The 19,423-nt window shown below is 48.6% G+C and overlaps 1 protein-coding gene across 7 annotated transcripts in view; it reads right to left on the bottom strand.

The window, feature by feature from the left end:
• The window catches only part of ITPR1 (inositol 1,4,5-trisphosphate receptor type 1), a 346,469-nt gene that overhangs the window by 21,191 nt on the left and 305,855 nt on the right, over positions 1–19,423 (bottom strand). For all 7 annotated transcript variants that reach the window (XM_043442077.1, XM_043442078.1, XM_043442079.1 and 4 more), the window contains 5 exons: positions 14,943–15,138; positions 13,312–13,404; positions 12,091–12,230; positions 11,351–11,516; positions 8,263–8,423 (listed from right to left, as the gene is read on the bottom strand). In XM_043442077.1, coding sequence (XP_043298012.1) covers positions 8,263–8,423; positions 11,351–11,516; positions 12,091–12,230; positions 13,312–13,404; positions 14,943–15,138 — 756 coding nt within the window. The remainder of the gene's footprint in view (positions 1–8,262; positions 8,424–11,350; positions 11,517–12,090; positions 12,231–13,311; positions 13,405–14,942; positions 15,139–19,423) is intronic.

Genomic DNA, 19,423 nt, shown 5'->3' with positions numbered 1-19,423 from the left:
AGGTGGTGCGGTGCTGTTTCTCATAATAGGGCAGGGTGCATTCCCAGAAAATACCCTGGGAAAGAAGAGCTGACAGCATGGCTGACACTGAAATACCTCCATCTCGGGGACTTATCACCCCACCCCACCCTCACCCCACGCCTACCCTTTCTCCCAGCATCCTCTCTGGAAATCTAGGTCAAAGTCCAAGCCCATTACTTCACATCTGCGTGGAAGCAGAGGGTTTCCACGCCACTTTTGCAGTAGCCACGGCCTGCCTGCCAGACTCATCTACATGATGCAGAGAGGGGGCAGAAGGGGAGGTTGCATCGTTAGGTGCACACCCCTCCGTTTGCACCCTAAGTCCTATCTGTGAGGGACTCCCTTGAACTAAGACCCCTCGTGATGACCATGTGAATTTCTGTGTTCACTTCTCTGCTCACGGTGCCGCCGTCACCACCCTGCCCCTGTAGCTCCTTTTTATTGTTTAGTTGCTGTGCGGGTATGTGCTCAAGTCGCTCAGTCGCATCTGACTCTTTGTGACGCCATGGACTATACCCTGCCAGGCTCCTCTGTCCATGGAATTATCCAGGCAAGAATGCTGGAGTGGGTTGCCATTCCCTTCTCCAGCAGATCTTCCTGATCCAGGGATCGAACCCGTGTCTCCTGCATTGCAGGCAGCTTCTTTACCGACTGAGCCATCAGGAAAGTCCTATGTAGATGTGCAGGGCCTGACTTTGATCTGACTATGGTCCACACGCAACTCTCAGCCTCCACTTCCGTCCTGAGTTACACCCCCACCCCGCCCCGCCCCACTCCCCGATTCCATGGACCACCTGGGGGGCAGGAAGCTGCAGTGCTTGTTTGGGGAGCGCCTATGGGTGGGTTCTAAAGCACCAGGCTGTGTCTTGGGTCAGGAAAGGAGCAAGACTCCAGTCGATGTTCCTTTTAAGCAGAAGGCAGTGACAGGTACTCAGTTCCCGTCTTGATCTTTAGCCCCTGCTAACACACTGCTTTCTGTCTGCGCTTGCTTCCTGTCTTTTCTTATCAAATACAGATAAGCACGCATGCTAAAGCCAGACCTCCTCCTGCGTGTGACTCGTCTTAGTGTGTTTCCTCATAGTAGATGTTTAGTGGTGCTTACTTTGCTAATAGAACTTATCTGCTTGGAAAGTTGACCCAGGAGCTTATTTTCAGGCAAAAAAAAAAAAAGTTTCCCTTATGTGACTTTTTTGCATGCAAATTTCTAAGGGCTTTCACCAGAGCATTTTCTGGGAATGCACTCTCCCCTCTTATGCATAAACCACACAACCCCACCATCTTCTAAGTGTACCCCTCTGACTGCCACCACGATCCTTTTAACTTGGAAAATCGCTTTGTTTTTATGTCCCTGTATTGTGAGTCTCTGAGGAGGTCAAGTGAACTAATAAAAGATGGAACAAGCTGGAAAATGTCCAGTGGATTAGTGTGTGTGTTGGTGGGGGTGGAGGCGGGTGGGTGGGCAGCGGGAGAAGGCTGTCTACTCTGTGAGAAAAAGTCAGCACCAGGCTTAAGGGATGATGGATCAGACGCTCCAGTGTTTAATTATCAGGGAGTTATAACCATTCGGATGAGTCACCTGGGTGTGGGAGCCCAAGTCTGACTGCGGCTCTGGTGAACCAGCCTTCCCCTTTAACTTACCACTCTCTCTCCCCAAATATGGTCACCAAAGGAAATTTCATCCCCCATTCCTAGCTGAGGGCAATGAAGTTTATCAGATTATCACACATCTAAATCAACATCTACTTCAGATACTCCCTTTGTAAGAGCCTTTCCCTCGAGATCGGTGGATCCAGCGGCAGCTCAGGGAATTAACCCCACCGTGTCACTGGTGCTGTTCTCTAGGGGATCCTCCTTCCTGCTCCTCCTCCTATCCCTTTCTCTGGGCTTTGCCTCCTCTGAAGGCAGTTAATTCAGGGGAGGAGGGAGATGAGCCAGTCCTCCTCAGGAAAACCCCTCGCAGGCGAGCCGGACCGTGGCCAGCTTCTCGACACACAGACACGGAGGCGCGTGTGCAAACACAGAAGGAGCCACTGCACATGTCAAGACACCTCCAGGGTGGCCGCTCGGCGGCGGACCTGCATGTGAACCCTGGCCCAGGCACCGCCCAGCCCTGGGACCCTGGAGAAGCGGCTCAGCCTTCCGGGGCTTTATTTCGGTTCCTGCCTGGGAGATGGCACCTGGGAGATGGTGACGGTGCCACCTGCAATGCTGCTACGGAGACCAAGCAAGATCCTGCACTCGAAGCACTGATTTCCGTACCTGCTCAGTAAAACAAGACCTGTGACGAGGGTATGACCCAGTGTGCCCGGGTCAGGGCATAGTACAACACAGCCTGCTCCCTCTGCAGTGGGATCAGGCTGGCATGGAAGGAGGTTTTCCATTCCGTCCCCCTGTCAGTTCACACACTGTCCCAGCGGAGAGGAGGGGGCCAGAGCAGCCCCTGGGAATGGGGGTACGCAGCACTCCACCTGGCCACTCTGTCTTTAACTGCAATTAACTCAAAACACACCTCTGCAAACACACCTTAGGTTGACAAGGTAGAATTCCAAGCTTCATAAGGGAAATCTCTATTTCATTAGCAAAATATATACATGCCTTCTATTTCAGTTAGCATTTGGTCTTCTTTACCAACCTTCCCTCTTAAGGCTTTTTGAGTTTCTAACTTGAAAAGAGTTAACTTAAGTCAGCCTACCAAGGACTGAGCTCTTCTCCTGAGCTTCACTGTCACGGAAAATTGGGCTCCTGGGTCCTTGAGGGGAATCACATATTTGATCTTTGACCTACAATGCACCCACTGTGCAGTACTGAAATTCCTTCAGGCAGAGATACTCACAACTAACTTCCTACTTATTCGGGTTAAATACATCCGACTGCGTGGCCAATCAAACCATCATATACAGACATACACACATTTTCATATCAGCTGGCACCAGAGAAAAAGTAACATCTCTCAAACAAGGGCATGTGGTATATAAAGTCTCATGAAAACTGAAGTGTAGGGCAGGGTTAAAAAAACAGTCTGCTTATTACAAGGGCTATCACCAAAACTCTACGTGGTAGCACCAAACTTCAAGTTCATGCAGGGAGAAGGGAACTCAGGGTTTTTTCCTCCTGCCTTGAACTGCCAGGGCTAAGTGAGGTCACCCTGTAATCACATTTCTTTGAAAGTTCAGCCCTGTCTGGGGCCTGAGTCAACGAATCTGAGACCAAATCTGCAGTACTCCGGGTGGCGCTGGGAGTCACAGCCGAGGCTGAGCGCCCCGCAGCCACCAGCTGCCAGCACCGCCGCCCATTGTGTGTGCAGAGTCGGCACACAAACCCACAGCGAACCTGGTGTCCATGCTGGTGACAGAACCTCACACACAGGCTGCAGGGCCCACTCCCCACGGTGCCGGGGCCCCTGGTCCTGGGCAGTGAGCCTGAGTGGAGGACAGCCCTAAATACACAGAGCGAAGTCACAAGTACCCATGACCCACTCCACAGACAGACAGTGACAATGTCAATCTTGTCCTGCCTCAATGTTTAAGGGCTTCCCTAGTGACTCAGACGGGTACAGAATCTGCCTGCAATGCAAACGACCCAGGTTCGATCCCTGGGTCGGGAAGACCCCCTGGAGAAGGGAATGGCAACCTACTCCAGTACTCTTGCCTGGAGAATCCCATGGACAGAGGAGCCTGGCGGGCTACAGTCCGTGGGGTCACAAAGAGTCAGACATGTCTGAAGGACTAACACTTTCTTCTCACTTTCAACAGCTTTAAATTTAAGAGAGAGAAGCCACAGGAATTTCCCATGAGAGGAGGTCCTCAGAGTCAAGATGCCCACTCTGACTTTCCTTAGCAACTGTGTGCCGACAGCCACAGGACCGCACGCTTCCGGGCACCCAGGAGAAGCCAGCACGGCAGCCCCCTGCTTACCACCCGGTCATGGCTCCTCTGGCCCTTCCATCTCTCACTGCCTCCGTGCCCCAGCACTTACCACTCCACCCCAGGGCCCACATATTCCCCTCCTTTCCACCACCCCAAGGACACATGAAGGGGTATTAACCCCGATCCACAGCCGGCAACTCTGATCAGGGACGTTCCGTGACTTGCCTGGGGTTACCTGGCTCGGATGGGCCAGAGCCAAAACTCACACCTTCGCTTCTCTGCCTGTGGATCCCACTCTTGGGTATGACAGCTTCACGGGGGGCAGCAGCCTGACCCTGGCTTTGCAAGGAATGTTTCATCTCCAGTGAAAGGAAAGGGGACGATTAGGAGGAGAGGGAGATGGTGTCCTGTTATGTTTGGATGAGAATTAATTTGTGGGTGAACATCTGGCTGCAAAGTCCCCAACTGTGAGGCAGAGCATCCGATGTGCCTTCTTCTCCGGACGCATCTGTTTCTAGAAAGAAGACGTCCTGGCTCCCTGACCGCCGGCTGGTTCTCGCGGGAACCGCAGCCTCAGGACCCTTTCAGAGTCAGCTTGTCTCCTTAGAACCCTTCTCCCATCAGAGTCCCTGGTGGGTTCCACGAAGCACTTGCTGAGTTTTGAGGTGAAAACCTGTTTGCCATCCCTGACACTCTATCTGCAAAGTGGCTGTTTTCGGGGCGTCTGGGAAGCTCCCCCACCTTCCAAGTGACCCCGGGGGACCTTTCCCACTTGGTTCTGCCAGGCGGTCCTTTGGCAGCTGTGATGACCCCGTTCTTTAGAAGTCTCTGGGATCTTAATCAACGGGCTAAGGAGAACTGAGGAAGGCAACACCCCCAGCCTCCAGCCACGAAGCAAGAGGTGGTTTTCCTGAGGAGTCCTGGGACCTGATGGGAGCCACAGGGCCCCTGGACGACTTCTCCTTTCATCTCTGACACTGCTCATCCACTGCCCTTCTCCCTCCTCAACGCTGGAGTCCTCTCAGCCTCCCAGCATTGGTCTCCTTGAGAGGTCTCCGGACTTCTCCTCCCAGACAGACACCCGCCTCCTGAGAAAGGATGCTGAGAGGACCGCCCCCCACCCCCCACCGGCTGCGGTGCCTCTGCAGCCTCTCAGCAGGCTCACAGTGGGGGCTGGTTGCCTGTTCCACGCGGCTTGAGCTCCCCGGGGCTGGTGGCCTCCCACGGAGCGACTCGGCTGGGCACCCCCAGTTTCCAGCCTGCGGGGGCTGGTGCTCTCCAGGGAGCCCCCAGCAGGGATTCACGTGGCTTTAGAGCCAGACTCTGCCAGGAATGGTGTTGGCAAAAACGCACTGCCTTGTAGCTGGTGGATCTAACACTTCATGGGCCCTCTGCTAGCGCATGAGACAGACATCTGGTTTCTCAGCAACTCGGACACTGAGGTAAGAATTCCTTGATGCAAAGGTTTGTAGAAGCTGTGACAAGAAGTTCTCCCACCAAGAATGGCATGGCTGGGAAAGCTCAGTGAATGCAGGGGCTCTGGGCAGGCAGGGGAGCTGGCTGGGGGTGACTCCTGGCCTTTAATCCTCGTCAGGTGACTGCTCACAAGGCTCCTGCTAAGTCTTTATGATCAAGACAGAAACCCAAAAGCACTGTGGAGTTTTCCGTGACTGTAAAGTAAGGTGATTAACAGGAAACTTCAAAACTGGCCCCCAAAAGATTTAAAGATGGGGCACATTCGAACAGTTTATAGAGAGAAGCAGATACAGTGGGGCGGGAGAGAAAAGGAAGATGTGAACAGGGTGAAAACTACAAGCCACCTCTTCTAAACATGAAGGAATTGAATGTGAATGCAGGCTGCTATACACAATACAGATAGGTTTGTGTTAGCATGAATGTTCAAAGATGGTTTAACTCAGTACTATCAACACCAGGAGGAAAAGAAAGGACCGGAAGACCTTTCAGTTCATGTGTCCCGAGCCTGGAAACCTGACCTGTGAACATCTGCGCCAGCAACCACCACAATGTCCAGTCTCCATAAGAACAGACCCTGCTTCCACCTGGCCCAGAGCTGCCAGCAGCCTTGCCATGTTTACCCAACGTGGAGGTTACGGAGTACAGTCCATTAAACCTGGGCCTGCATCCCAGCTCAGCCGCTGAGCGCTATCTGGGCAACTGACTTAACCCTAAGCCCAAGTTTCATCTCTAGAAGAGGACACTCACCAACCTTGTGTCTTTTTATCCTCCTCCTTCTCTAACTTTTTCTCCTTCCCTTCTCCTGCTCTAATCACTCTGTCTCTTTACCCTTCTCTCTCTCTTTAATTTGGTTGTGACAGGTGGCTTGTGGGATCTTAGTTCCCCGACCAGGGATCGAACCCGCACTCAAAGCAGCGGAAGCACGGAGTCCTAATCACTGGACCACCAGGGAAGTCCATACCCTCCTCTCTTTCAAAACCTTTAAGACAGTCATCTCTGGGGTGAAACTCCATCTTTTTCTCCTCATCCCCAGAGTTCACCCTTCCTGGCTCCCCACTTTGGTAGTTTTCTTTATTAAACGCGTAAAAGATACGGGAGAGGTTCACAGACCACAGACGGCTCAACCCATAGAAGAAGGAATACTTCTCCTCAGCACTCACAGAACCAGCTTGGAGGATGATTTCTTACAGTAGTGTCTATTTTGTCTCTTCTGTTGAACTCTTATTATTCAGAGTGTGGTTCACGGACCAGCAGCTCTGGCATCCCCTGGACGCTGGTTGGAAATGCAGAATCTCAAGTTCTGCTAGTGCCTGCTGAATCAAAAGCTGAATTCTAACCAGCTCTCGGTATGACTCATGTGTACACTGAACTATGAGAAGCACACAGTTAGACTTCAGGGCCTCCTGGGGACGGCATCCCCAGGAAGCCCCCCAGAACCTGGGTGCTGAAGAACTAGGGCCATGTGAGTGCTGGCCTGTCCACGCCCACTGCCAGTGAGCAATCCTCAGCTGGGGTTTCTTTATATACAGAGCATTATGACTGCATCTGCATAAGAAACACACAAAGGCTCAAAAGAATTCACCTGCCAATGCAGGAGATGTGGGTTCATCTCTGGGTAGGGACGGAAGATCCCCTGGAAGAGGGCATGGCAACCCACTCCAGTATTCTTGCCTGGAGAACCCCATGGACAGAGGAGCCTGGGGGCTACAGTTCATGGGGTCGTCAAGAGCCGGACACAGCTGACCACAGCACAGTGCCATACACATAATGGGGCAGAGGGCTGTAGTCCTCGGCAGCATGAAGGGCATCAGTGAACTGCGTGGTCTTCATCCACAGCTGATGGCTCTCCTCCGCAGAGCGAGCGGCGTAAACCACAGAGCCCCTAAACTTAACACTGCATGCCTCCTTTGCTTGACCATACACCCCTGAATGTTTTAATGAAGTTCAGAACCACGGGTATGAAAGGACAGCTGGCCTGGGAGCCCCAGAGCATGTGTTTGGCACCTCCACAGTGTCCGGCCTAGGAAAAGCGTTCTGCATACCTGCTCGGCTTCCCCCTTCCTGGGACCCAGGACCCATCAGCAAGAAGATTAATTTGGGATTGATTTGGGACTCAAATTCCTCCATCACATGATCCCTCCCTGATGATGAGCAGAGCGTCTCCCAGAAAGGTGAGACTGAGGCCAAATGGACCAACCAGGCTGAACGCCATAGAGTGATCATTTTAAAAACATACCACTTAGAGACCAGGTCTTATATAAGGAGAAAAAACAGACAAGGCTCCATCATCAAGAGAAGAGGCCAAGTGGGCGTCCCTGCTGGTCCAGAGGTTAAGAACACACCTGCCAATGCAGGGGACACGGATTCAATGCCTGGTCAAGGGAAGATCCAACACGCGGAGGGGCAACGAAGCCTGGGTGCCAACTACTGAGCCTCACGCCCAGAGACTGCGCACCACAACAGGAGAAGCCTGAGCACTGCAACAGGAGTAGCATCTGCTTGCCACAACTAGAGAAAAGCCCAAGCAGCAACGAAGACTCAGTACAGTGAAAAATAAATACGTATCAAAAATAAAGGGGGAAAAAAAGGCCAAGTACACAGACATGGAAGGCAGGCTACTGCATGAGATAAAACGGAAAACCCTGGTCCTATTAGGTAGCCACGTGCTCATCTCTCTGAGCCTCAGTACTTCCTCCTTTAAAATGGAGATGCCACCCCATCTGGGGCTTCTTAAATGTGAAGACACATGGAGTTCTAGAGCCTGACGCCCGGCCCATGATAAAGGATGAGCAGACATTGCTGTCATCGTCCCTGCTGGCTGCCAGCACTGTGCTCCAAGCTGGGAAGCCAGGCCTGAAGGCTCCAGGGTGAGCTGTCTCCAGGAGCCCTGCCCGCTCACCTTGATCATCTCCGCCACGTAACTCTCGGGCCCCGTGTACTCCGTGGAGTCCTTCACTTTCACCAGGACGATGAAGCACAGGTAATGCCACATGTTGTGTTCCTCCTTGATGTGCTCTTCAAATGTGACGGTCTTGTTGTCAAACTTGTCTCTTTCCAACCCTAAAAAGAGACAGACAGCCCCGAGTAAGTGGCCATGCTGCAGAAAAACCCATGAAGGCACTGCCCCAACAGAGGAGGTTGTGGGTTCACTCCTGCCTTTATCAAGAGTTGGGTTCTGTGGGCCTTACACACACATTCACTTTCGTATCCTAGCAGGAAAACACAGGCTGTGAGTCAGATGGACTTGGGCTGGATGTCCACCTCTGTCACTCACCAGTCAGTTTGGTCTCCAGTGTGCCTTAGCTACCTTGGCAGGGGATGGGAAGACACCGCCTAGGTTCCAAGAGCATGTGGGGGTTAATTGAGCATGAGTGTGACAGGCTCACACACAGTAGGCAACCAGTGAATGGGAGTCCCCTCTCCCAGGTAAATGCCAACATGTAGACATGTTACAAGGTTTTTGAGGAGGCAGAGTAAGGACAAAAGGAACTTTATGTGCATTTTGAACTCTAGCTGGTAGGTTTGTATTTTGCAGAGGTCTGGGTGAGTAATTCTGAAACTAGTTTCTGTGTATTCTTAGGTTGAGCAAACAAATACATGGTGACACTGGCAGCAGATATCTGACGGTTAGAGAAGTGTGGAGCACAGATGTGGGAAGGGAGAAAGGAGAAACCCTGTGATGGCGAACTGGAGTTAGAGGTCTGAGGATGACCTCATCCTTTTTCACATGTTTGTAAAAACAGATACAAAACTGTGTGCATACATGTACCCCTGAGATCTCTGCCCTCATTAGCCCTGGGAGCAGCGGCACACCAACAGGGATGAGCACACCCAGTGACCGGATCCTGGACTCTAAACATCATTCTCCACTGAACAGAACGAGGGCTCTTTGGAGAGATCGCTGATACCAGGACCAGGGCTGGGTGCGAGAAGGTACAAGGTGAGCTGCAGCCCGGAATGCCTCACGGTGCTAAAAACACTACGGAAGTCTGTAATAAACGATGGTGATGTGGCAAAGTACAGACAGCAGCTCTGAAGGAGCCCTCAAATCTGGGGCAATTTGAGCATCAAAAGAAATTATGACAGTAAAGGATTATCATCCACTGAATGAAATAAAAACGCAAGAATCCATGTTGTTACAAAGTACAAATATACGTGGAGAAAAGAGAAAGCTATTTCTTAAAAAGCCAATAAACAAATGTAGAAATAATAATAAAAATCATCATTTGGCAACCATCACAGTCACAGACTCAGGCAAAAACTGGATGTAGAAACTGATGAGTCAACATTTGGGAATTAATGTAATATTTATGTCATCTCAAAGGATCGCCCTATAAAATGGTTCTCAATGGTATAAAAGAAAAGAAAAGTAACTTCCGTGGAGAAACAGGGCCATTACCATCTTCACCAAGTGATCAACGTTAGTGTGACCCGTTAGAAGAGGAGCTGGCATCATGTACCTCCTGATATTCTGGAGCAGGAAATGGCAGCCCATTCCAGTGTTCTTGCCTGGAGAATCCCATGGACAGAGGAGCCTGGCGGGCTACAGTCCACGGGGTTGCAAAAAGTCAGACACGACTGAGTAACTAACACCTCCTGATATTATGCACTGAGGAGAATACACTATTTCTTTGATGTTCCTATAAGAAATCCATAACAATCTCACCATGGGAAAACATCAGACAGTCCCAAACCAAGGGACATTGGATAAGATAACTGACTTAAATTCTTCAAAAATGTCAATGAACTCAACACACGACCTGGGACTTATCTTTGCAATAAAGGACATTATTAGGGTAAAGTGTGAACTTTGAATAGAATATGTAGATTAAGAGTGTGACATCCTTGCTAATTTCCCACTTTTCATAATTATATTGCATGTGTAAGAGAAGGTGCCTAGCTTTAGACATATATAGTATTGAAATAGAGATAAAGGGGCATCGTGTCAATCACTCTCAACCCGCTCAGAGAAACAGTGTGTGTGTGAATAAAGAAAATGATAATAAACATATTAAAGTGTTACTTCAATATGTGGGGAATTGGGATGAAGAGTCCACAAAAATTCTTTGTACTATTCTTGTGACTTTTCTGAAACTCTGGAACTGTCGAAATGAAAAGGTTTAAATGGTTTTAAGGGGGCAAAAAGCTATGATCTTAATTTTTAAAATGGAAACATGATCACTAGGAGTATACATACTGGTGAGAAATTTATGTATTTAGTAACCATTGATATATTAGGAACAATCCTGAAATGCCTACTTAGCTCCCAAATTCCTCCACGATTACTTTGCATTTCACAGGTACTTCCTTGGAGTCAGACTGACAATGATTTCTGTGGTACCCCATGCACCTCTCTCACATAGCAGTTTACTACTTATTCGTAGGTGTCTACACTGTGCAGGCTCTATGCTAGGACTGTTTCATAAACTACCTCAATTAAGTCCCAAGATAATGCAGAGAAGTCCACTGCTGTACCCATTTTACAGATGAGCAATAAAGGTTCAGAGAAGTGAAGTGACTGTACCATGGTTACACGGCTCTTAAGTGTCAGAGGCTTAATCAGAACACAAGTCTGACTCCCAAGCTCTGAGCATTTCCGCCATGTGCTCTAAGAGGGCTGTATTTCCACTGAAAACCTGACACCACCTGCACTGAAGACATCCACAGACTGGAGTGGAATGAAAGAGCTCCATTCTAATTACTTAGAATGGGAACGAGAGAGAGTCTGGCAGTGCAACCGCCAAAAGGCCCAAAGACACAGACATTTCAAATAACGCACAATGATGTTTCTACTACCCCAAACTTCATTTCTCACAACCAACCAGCAAGTGCTGGACTAACTCGCAGCACTCCAGATATTTCCCAGGAGAACAGAGCAGGAGGCCCACAGAGAGGCAAGGACAGGGACACGGGAGAAGACGCCCCTCCCACTGAGGGCCAGAGCACCCCATCCCAACCCCCCAGCAAAAGCCACCTGCACCACTCACCGCAGATGAAGCATGTGGTCTTTAAGATCTCCTCTTTCTTCTGTTTTTCACTCCTCAGGTCGGCAAAGGTGTCAATGATGACCCCAAAAATCAGATTAAGGACAATGATGATGACCATGAAGAAGAACAAGAGGTCGTAGATCACTCGAGCAGCAAAGAGGGGCTCCTGGAAAAGAGGAGCGGGGATGGGAGGGGTAGGGATGGTGGGGATGTAGGTGGTGTAACCTGTCAGCAGGTACCTCCCTACCCAACCCCTGGGTCTGCAGACCTCCGGGCAGAGGAGGGGGACTGAATGCACCCCAATCAGATGTCCCAAGCCCGCTGGCTCACCTCACCCCCACCCCACTGGGCATCAAGCTGTAAAAGCCACAACCCCATCTCTTTTCACAACCCCTGGGTATATTGTGAGTTCTCCAAGTGTCATGTGGCACCTGCCCACTTCCTGGGATCTAAAGGGTTTGCAAATGTGTTCAGGAAGGCCAGACGGTCTGAAGAAAAGAATCGTTTTAGCAGACGGAGGGGAGGGCGGAAGCTGCCCCTTTGCACGGCGGGGGGCTTCCGCCCAACATCACAGTCTGATGAGAACCAGAGCGAAAAGGAGCCCTGAGCAGCTGGCTCTGTGCGTCTACGCGTCACCGCTCTCGGCGCTGGCGCTGCCCCCGCGTCTGCAGTTTCCACTGGAGCCCACTGCGCTGTGCTCTCCCCGCCCCCCGCCCTTCCTCCCCCTGGGGCGCAGCTACCTCTTTGGATGGCTTCCTGAGCACATCGCCCACTCCGCCCCCGCTCCGCAGCCCGTGACTCAGCACTGTGACGATGCACATCAGCAGCGTCTCGCACGTGTGTTCTTTATCTTGCTCTGTCTCTTCTGCAGGGACCAGCTCTGCGAACACGGCAAGGCGGGAGAAATTGAGAACGTGAGCGGCAAGACAGGCCAGGATTTCCAGATCATGCTCCCTGAATGCCATCTCACCAGCGGACAGACAGGAGCCGGAGAGTGAAATAAAGGAATCAAGCGTCAAAGGCTCCCTTTGTCACCACTGTGTTCATCACTAAGCCCTGCTCATTTCTCAAGCCCAGAACTGCCCTTACCTCTATTCAATCTAAAATATTGTGCCCTTTTCAGATTTTCAACTCCAGTCCCAGCACTGAACAGACATTGCAACTTAGACAGCTGCTTATGCGTTTCACTAGTGATTCAGTGGTAAATAATCTGCCTGCCAATGCAGGAGACACGGGTTCTATCCTTGGGCTGGTAAGATCCGCTGGAGGAGGAAATGGGAAACCACTCCAGTATTCTTGCCTGGGAAGTCCATGGACAGAGGAGCCTGGTGGGCTACAGTCCATTGGGTCGCAAAGAGTCTCACAAAAGAATCTTAGCAACTACATAACAATTACAACAGCAACCTTTTACAAGTGGTCCTCTGGACAAATCGTTTTACACCTTAAATTGGAGACTGGTGTTGGAGTGCGGGGGGAATGTTTTGACTGGCTTGTTCTTTTCTCCAGCTGCAGCCAGAAGGGTCTTGCTAAAATACCAGTCTCATCCTATCACTCCCCTCTCAACAACTTGGATCAACCTTTGAGTAAGCTTTAACCTCCTCAGCCTGACCTGCAGACCCTTCATAATCTGGTCCTCTGTTGACTTCTCTGGCTTCATTTCTTCCTACTCTTCTTCCTCATGATCACTTCCCTAGTCATGCTGTATTCTACCTCCAAGGCAGAGTCAGACACGACTTAGAGACTAAACAACAACAATAGAACACAGCACAGTCCCAGGCAAATAGTGGGCACTCGGTAAATGCTGGCCCAATCAATTCAGCAGCTATTTTATTCGCCTGTAGACTTTCCCCCACTTCATTCCCCTCCTCTCCCTGCCTTGCATCTGCTTCCAATGTCACGTGTGTCCTAAGCCTTGTGGGGAGGCTGGCACTAACATGGGGCTTCAGGCTGCGAGGTCCTACCTTCTTTGGGTGCCGGAGAGGAGCAGTTCTCCCCCGTCTCCACCCTACACACGTCAGAATACAGGAACTCGCCTGCCAAACTCTCGCTGGCTTCTGGGAGAGAGAAGGCAATTTTATGATGAACAATCTGGCAGCATATGGTTAAAATGTTTGAAGTCCCAAATTCACGGCTGATTAAACAATTCTTTACATAAATAACACCCTCCAAATCCTGCCTATAAATCTGAAGCAGAGATGCAATTTACACTTTCGTTGGGTGATCTGGATGGGAAAAAAGCCAGAAATGTCAATTCCTGTAAGCTTACTAGAAATATCACACTTAAATAGCACCTCTCCAACTTTAAAGACAAACAGCTGAAACTCCCTGACAGATACTACCGAACACACAGACTCCAGTAAGATTTAGACCAAGTCTGCGTGAGAAGCAGGAATGGCATCAGATCAGTTTAGTTCAGAACCCTAAGATGGTTGGCAGTGAATGTCAACTTGGAGGCTGGGGTTACATGCCAAGAATGCAGCCTTTGGGAGGGAGAGAAAGGCTTGTCTGGCTTAGTCACAATTCTAGTTTGCTCCTTGGACTCAGGGCGCCTGGCTACCTGAATAGAAAAACCAGTAATATTTCACTTACTAGTGTCAAGTATTTTAATTAAGGGAAACGAGCACTTGGGGATCACTCAAGTGTATGATCACTGTCTCTCTCTCTCTCATAATAGGAAATCTCTTCTGGTTTTGCTATAAATTAAAATCATATGAGCTCAGTGTAAAACTTGCATATTGTAAAAAGGTCCAACAGACAGCCACTACTTATAGTTTGGAGGCATATTCTTCCATAGTTTAAAAGATACATATGAGCTTTTTAGGGGCTTCCTAGATGGCATAGTGGTAAAATATCTGCCTGCCAATGCAGGAGATGCAAGAGACATGGGTTCAATCCCTGGGTCGGGAAGATCCCCTGCAGAAAGAAATGGCAATCCAGTCCAGTATTCTTGCCTGGCAAATCGCATGGACAGAGGAGCCTGGTGGGCTATAGTCCATGGGGTCACAGAAGAGTCAAACATGACAGCAGCTGAGCACAAGTGTGAGATTTTTCATTAAAAAAATATCTACGCAGATCCTATTGTAGTTACTTTTCTGCAGTTTCCCACCATATCTTGGGTACTTCTCCATGAAGGTTTATAAAGACGTACCATATCCACAGGGTTCCCCACCCCATGGCTGAACCACACTCTAATGAAACACTCCCTTACATTGAGATTGCTTCCAATTTCAGACGGCAATGAACATCTGCTTCTACAATTCTATTTTTAAAGGATAAATTGCTAGAAATAGACTTACCAAGCCAAGGGATGCCTACTCCCATACTCTCAATATACACTGGTCAAACTTTTAAGAAGATGTCGCACAAGTTTAAAATAGAAATTCAGTAAATAAATGTAGCATCTGGACACTCACACTCAGCATCTGACATATCATATCACCCTTTGAATGCAGTGAAAACGAAGTCCTGTATTCAATTCACACTTTTGAGTGTTAGGGAAATACCTACACTGCCAAAGTCATCATTTTTAGTTTGGTTGTAGTCAGGAAACATTCTTTTAACATTAAAAAAAGATCAGAAGATCCAAACCCACCTGGAAGAGAGGTTTCATTGGGCAGCCTGTCTACTTCCAAGATGAAGTCATCTTTGAAGAAAAGGTAGCCCACTATTGAGAACAGGTAAACCAGGATCAAAGCCAGAACCGCCGTCAAGATGATGGACCGGCCGTTGCGAGTGACACTTTTAATGACATTGAGCAGAGTCTCTTCTCTGTACACTAAATCAAAAAGCTTTAAAAACAAAAAAAAGGATGACAAGGGGACAGTGTTAAGAAGCATCTCTATTAGACGGACATCGATGTCCCCTAAGCACAACTTGATTTATAAAGAACTTAACCCTTTGGCTAACTCAAAAGCATTCTACTCTAGGGAAGTTCAAGAGGGAGGGGACATATGTATACCTACGGCTGATTTGTGTTGATGTATGGCAGAAATCAACACAGGATTGTAAAGCAATTATCTTTCAATTAAAAATAAATAAATTTTAAAAAAGCATTATACTCTTTTCTTAATATGTTACACTTGCCCGTCTTAATAGTGAAAACCGAGATGGTAAAAACAAGGAGAAACAAATACGGAAGAGGAGGGTGGGAAACAATAGTGATTTCAAGTTGTCTACATACAGGTTCAAGGTCCTGGGACTAGACAAAACACAGGCCTGTACCGGGCAGCTGCAGAGGACAGGGAGAGGAAGGGGATGAGGTCCTGCTGTGTGTTCATTTAGGGTCATCTGATCGAGCTTCTGTTAAGGGTCAGCCACTCCGGATACAGGACTGTCCAAGTCCTGGTCCCTGACCGCAGGTCCATGAGCTGCTACGGGCCAGGCTGGGGGAGGGGGGGCGGACAGGGTCTTTGGAGGTGGACAGAGATTCAAACCTCAGTTCAACCACTTGCTGTCACTAGGACCAGCTACTAACCTCTTCTCTGGGAGCCTCAGTCTTGCCATTTGCAGAGTGGAAGAGACAGAGTTACCATGAAGAATAAAGAGACACTGTATATACAGTGCTTAGCATACACCCATACTTATGTGCTAAGTACACAACCAACGGTAATCATTAATTTCCTGATGAAGAGCCTGGGCCAAGGCCACCCTGACAGACCTTGGCGGGGACACTGGTGGTGGTAACACACCAGGAAGCCTCACCGCCTCTCATCCCACTGGGAGGGGCTGAGACAACCTGCTGTTCACAACGTGCTCATAATCTCAGCTTGACCTCTGCCAAGGGGCCTGGGCTTGGCAAGAAGTTGGCTTCATGAGAAATGGAGGCCCCCCTAGGTACTTAGAGATATAGGAGACCAGTGGCTGGTTTTCTAAGAAGTACAATCTCAGATATTTGGCTGGAGAAATGGTGGGGAGCCAGGAGAGAAGGGCTGAATGGGGTTATTTTGGAGCTGGGAGCTAGTTTTAATATGGTCCTGCTGACGACATCCAATCTCTTCCTGAGAGTCCTGCCTCTACCACAGCTCCAGGTAATGAGTGCAGAGCCAAGGGAGTCCGGGGACAGGCATGTGAACTCTGTCTCTGCTTTTAATTTGTTGCAAGATGTTGATCAGGCTGTGAAACCTCCCTGGACCTCAGTTTCCACATGTGTGAAATCAGTGGACTGAACTAGCTGATCTCAGAGTCCCTTCCCATGCAGAATTTGACATCGGAGTTCATTTTCTGCTTGATTAGCCCTCTGCCTCCGGAAGGCCAGTCCGTGTCCTGAGGCCAGTTAAGGGCATTAGATAAAGGAGGACACTTAAAAGGAAGCAGAGAAGAGGCCTTAATTCAGATCTAAGAGTACAAAAGGCTAATGCTGCTGTTAATGCTGGTTAAATATTTTCTAGCAAGCCACTATGAAACAGCAAGAAAGAGCAACTTCAGACAACAAATGACACTTCTTTTTTGTGGGTAAGAACTGTAGAGGTTATACAGCCCCCAAATCACTGAAATAACAAGTGATTTTTTTTTCTTTCCACTTATCTGTAATTTCTGATTTTAAAATAATAGCCATGCATTACTTTGTAATAAGGAAAAGCGTTCTTCTAACTAGAAAATTAGACAAGTTCAATGGAGGAGACTTCTGAAAACACAAAAAAAGCACAAAGGAAAAAGAAAAACAAAAAATGCTAATTATTCCAATATCTATAGCCATTTATTCAATAAGTTCTTTCCTTCTGGCCTTATTACAATTGAAAAAAATGTAACTTATGCAGATATATTTTTATAAAAGTATTATACCATAACCTGGCATATAGTCGGCTTGCTTCCTAAGAGAATCATGAACATTTTCAGGTTAAAAAAAAGATCACATATTTAAAGTACCTGCCCAGGTGACAGCCTGATTGAGAGACTCAGTATCTCTGGGAGAGTATGATCCAAATAGGAAGCCCAAAAATACTGGAATGGGTAGCCTATCCCTTCTCCAGCAGACCTTCCCGATCCAGGAATTGAACCAAGGTCTCCTGCATTGCAGGCAGATTCTTTACAGCTGAGCTACAAGGGAAGTCCCTAAAATAGTATCATTTTTTCAGATCTAAATGAATAAGTATTAACACAATTCTGGTTAACAATGAGCAGTGTTCTAATTTTCTGGAAATACCTTTTCTCTCTTCCTTCCGCATTCATTCATTTTATATTAGACATTATTTCAATATCATCCTGAGGTATTTATACTCTCTTTTTTAAAAATTTTATTTATTTTTTTCTAATTATTCTTATTAGTTGGAGGCTAATTACTTTACAATATTGTAGTGGTTTTGCCATACATTGACATGAATCAGCCATGGATTTATATGTGTTCCCCATCCTGAACTCCTCTCCCACCTCCCTCCCCATCCCATCCCTCTGGGTTATCCCAGTGCACCAGCCCTGAGCACCTGTCTCATGCATATACTCTCTTGAATTTGGGCAACAGAGTTGCTATCTATGTCTATATTTAATAAAAAGAACAATTAGATCTATTTGGATTTTGGAGAGCTTTTTCATTTTATGCACATGGATCCTTACTAAGGCAAGTTTTACTTCATGATGTTTTTGTGAACAAAGCTACATAAGCTTTGCTTCTGTTATAATTATTCTGATTTCGACCTGAGGAAGAAAATCATAAAGTTCATGTTGGCTTCAAACACAAAAATGTTCACCTAGTATTCCAGTGTATTGAAAAATCACTGTCTACTCAACCCTCATCTTTTTCTTTTTCAAACAGTGAAGATAGCTTCAATTCTATATCATTAAGAGTAATGCTGTGATGAACACCTCTGTATATACATGCCTCTATACTCCCCTATCATGTTCTTTCTTTCCGTCAACTTTCTAAACATGGAATTGTTCGGTCAAATGTTATAACACACATGTTTTGCTGAAGGCCATGTCAATTTATCCCATCATGGGTACACCATGGGATCACACTGGTGTTTTCATCAGCATGTCACTGTTTGACATTAGAACACCCGCACACTTACTGACTATGCATTTCTCCTCCTGTTACCTGCCTGCGAATGAATTCTGCACACTCATCTCGGGATGTTAATAGTTTTCTAAAGACACGGCTTGAATGCAGCTGGGGACCGGGTTCAGCCAGTTTTGGGGTGAACTTCCATGAGACCACAGTCACTGGCTCTGCCTTTCTGCCCTGCTGGCAAGGAACATTCACAAGCCGGTGACATGCGGCTTTTTCCTGCTCCCGGTCTCCCTCCAGTTCCTTTCTCTCACAGGCTTTCCTCATTTGTGGAATAAAGTGTAGTTTCAGTCTTTTGCCTGTGGTTCTCAACAGACACGACAAATGCTGCTTTTGACACCAAAAGGAACACCTCACTTAATGTCCCAGAAAGTCGAGGCCCAGATGGTTTAGAAACCCCCAGGGCAGCGCTGAGGAGCGGCATCCAGCCACGGTCTCGCTTGATCCTGCAGGCCCCTCACAACGTGCACTGGGCCCAGGCAACATCGCAGCGAGCTCTGAGCGCCTCTGATCTTCCTGTGACAGCTGAGAGCCGGGAGCGCGGGCCTGCAGATGGCGCCGTGAAGTACCGCCTTCACCGAGGCAGCGACTTCTTCACAGGCCGGAATGAAAGGCAGCTCAGGGCTGGGCTCCAACCCTCAGACCCTGGAGTCAGCGGGGCTGCGGAGCTGTCGTCCCTCTGCCCCTGACTCGAGTGGGGCTCCGGGCAGGTGACCGGACTCACCAGGCCCAGCCTCGCCGGGGATCACATGCAGAGATCGCCCACCTCCGAGGCAGACCCACCCGTGAGAGGGGACGGAAGGAGCCCACGGGGCATGTCAGTAACTGACAGTAATGGCTCTTTTCTACACTGTGAGGCCCGGGAGGGCTGGGACAACACTACCCAGGCTCACTGCGACACCCCCTGGCTTCTGACAACAGGCGGTACTGCCAGTGAACAAAAGAGGAGGACTTTTCCATGAACAAAGAGGAAACGGACCCTAACCCTAATAATAATTTTCCATCAACCAATACATTTTAATGTTAGTTATTAATTTCACCCTCAAACAGCAGACAGTAGCAAGAATCACCCT

The sequence above is a fragment of the Cervus canadensis genome, chromosome 22, assembly GCF_019320065.1.
Source record: "Cervus canadensis isolate Bull #8, Minnesota chromosome 22, ASM1932006v1, whole genome shotgun sequence".
Lineage (NCBI taxonomy): Eukaryota > Metazoa > Chordata > Mammalia > Artiodactyla > Cervidae > Cervus > Cervus canadensis.
This window is presented reverse-complemented; position numbering and strand designations above follow the sequence as displayed.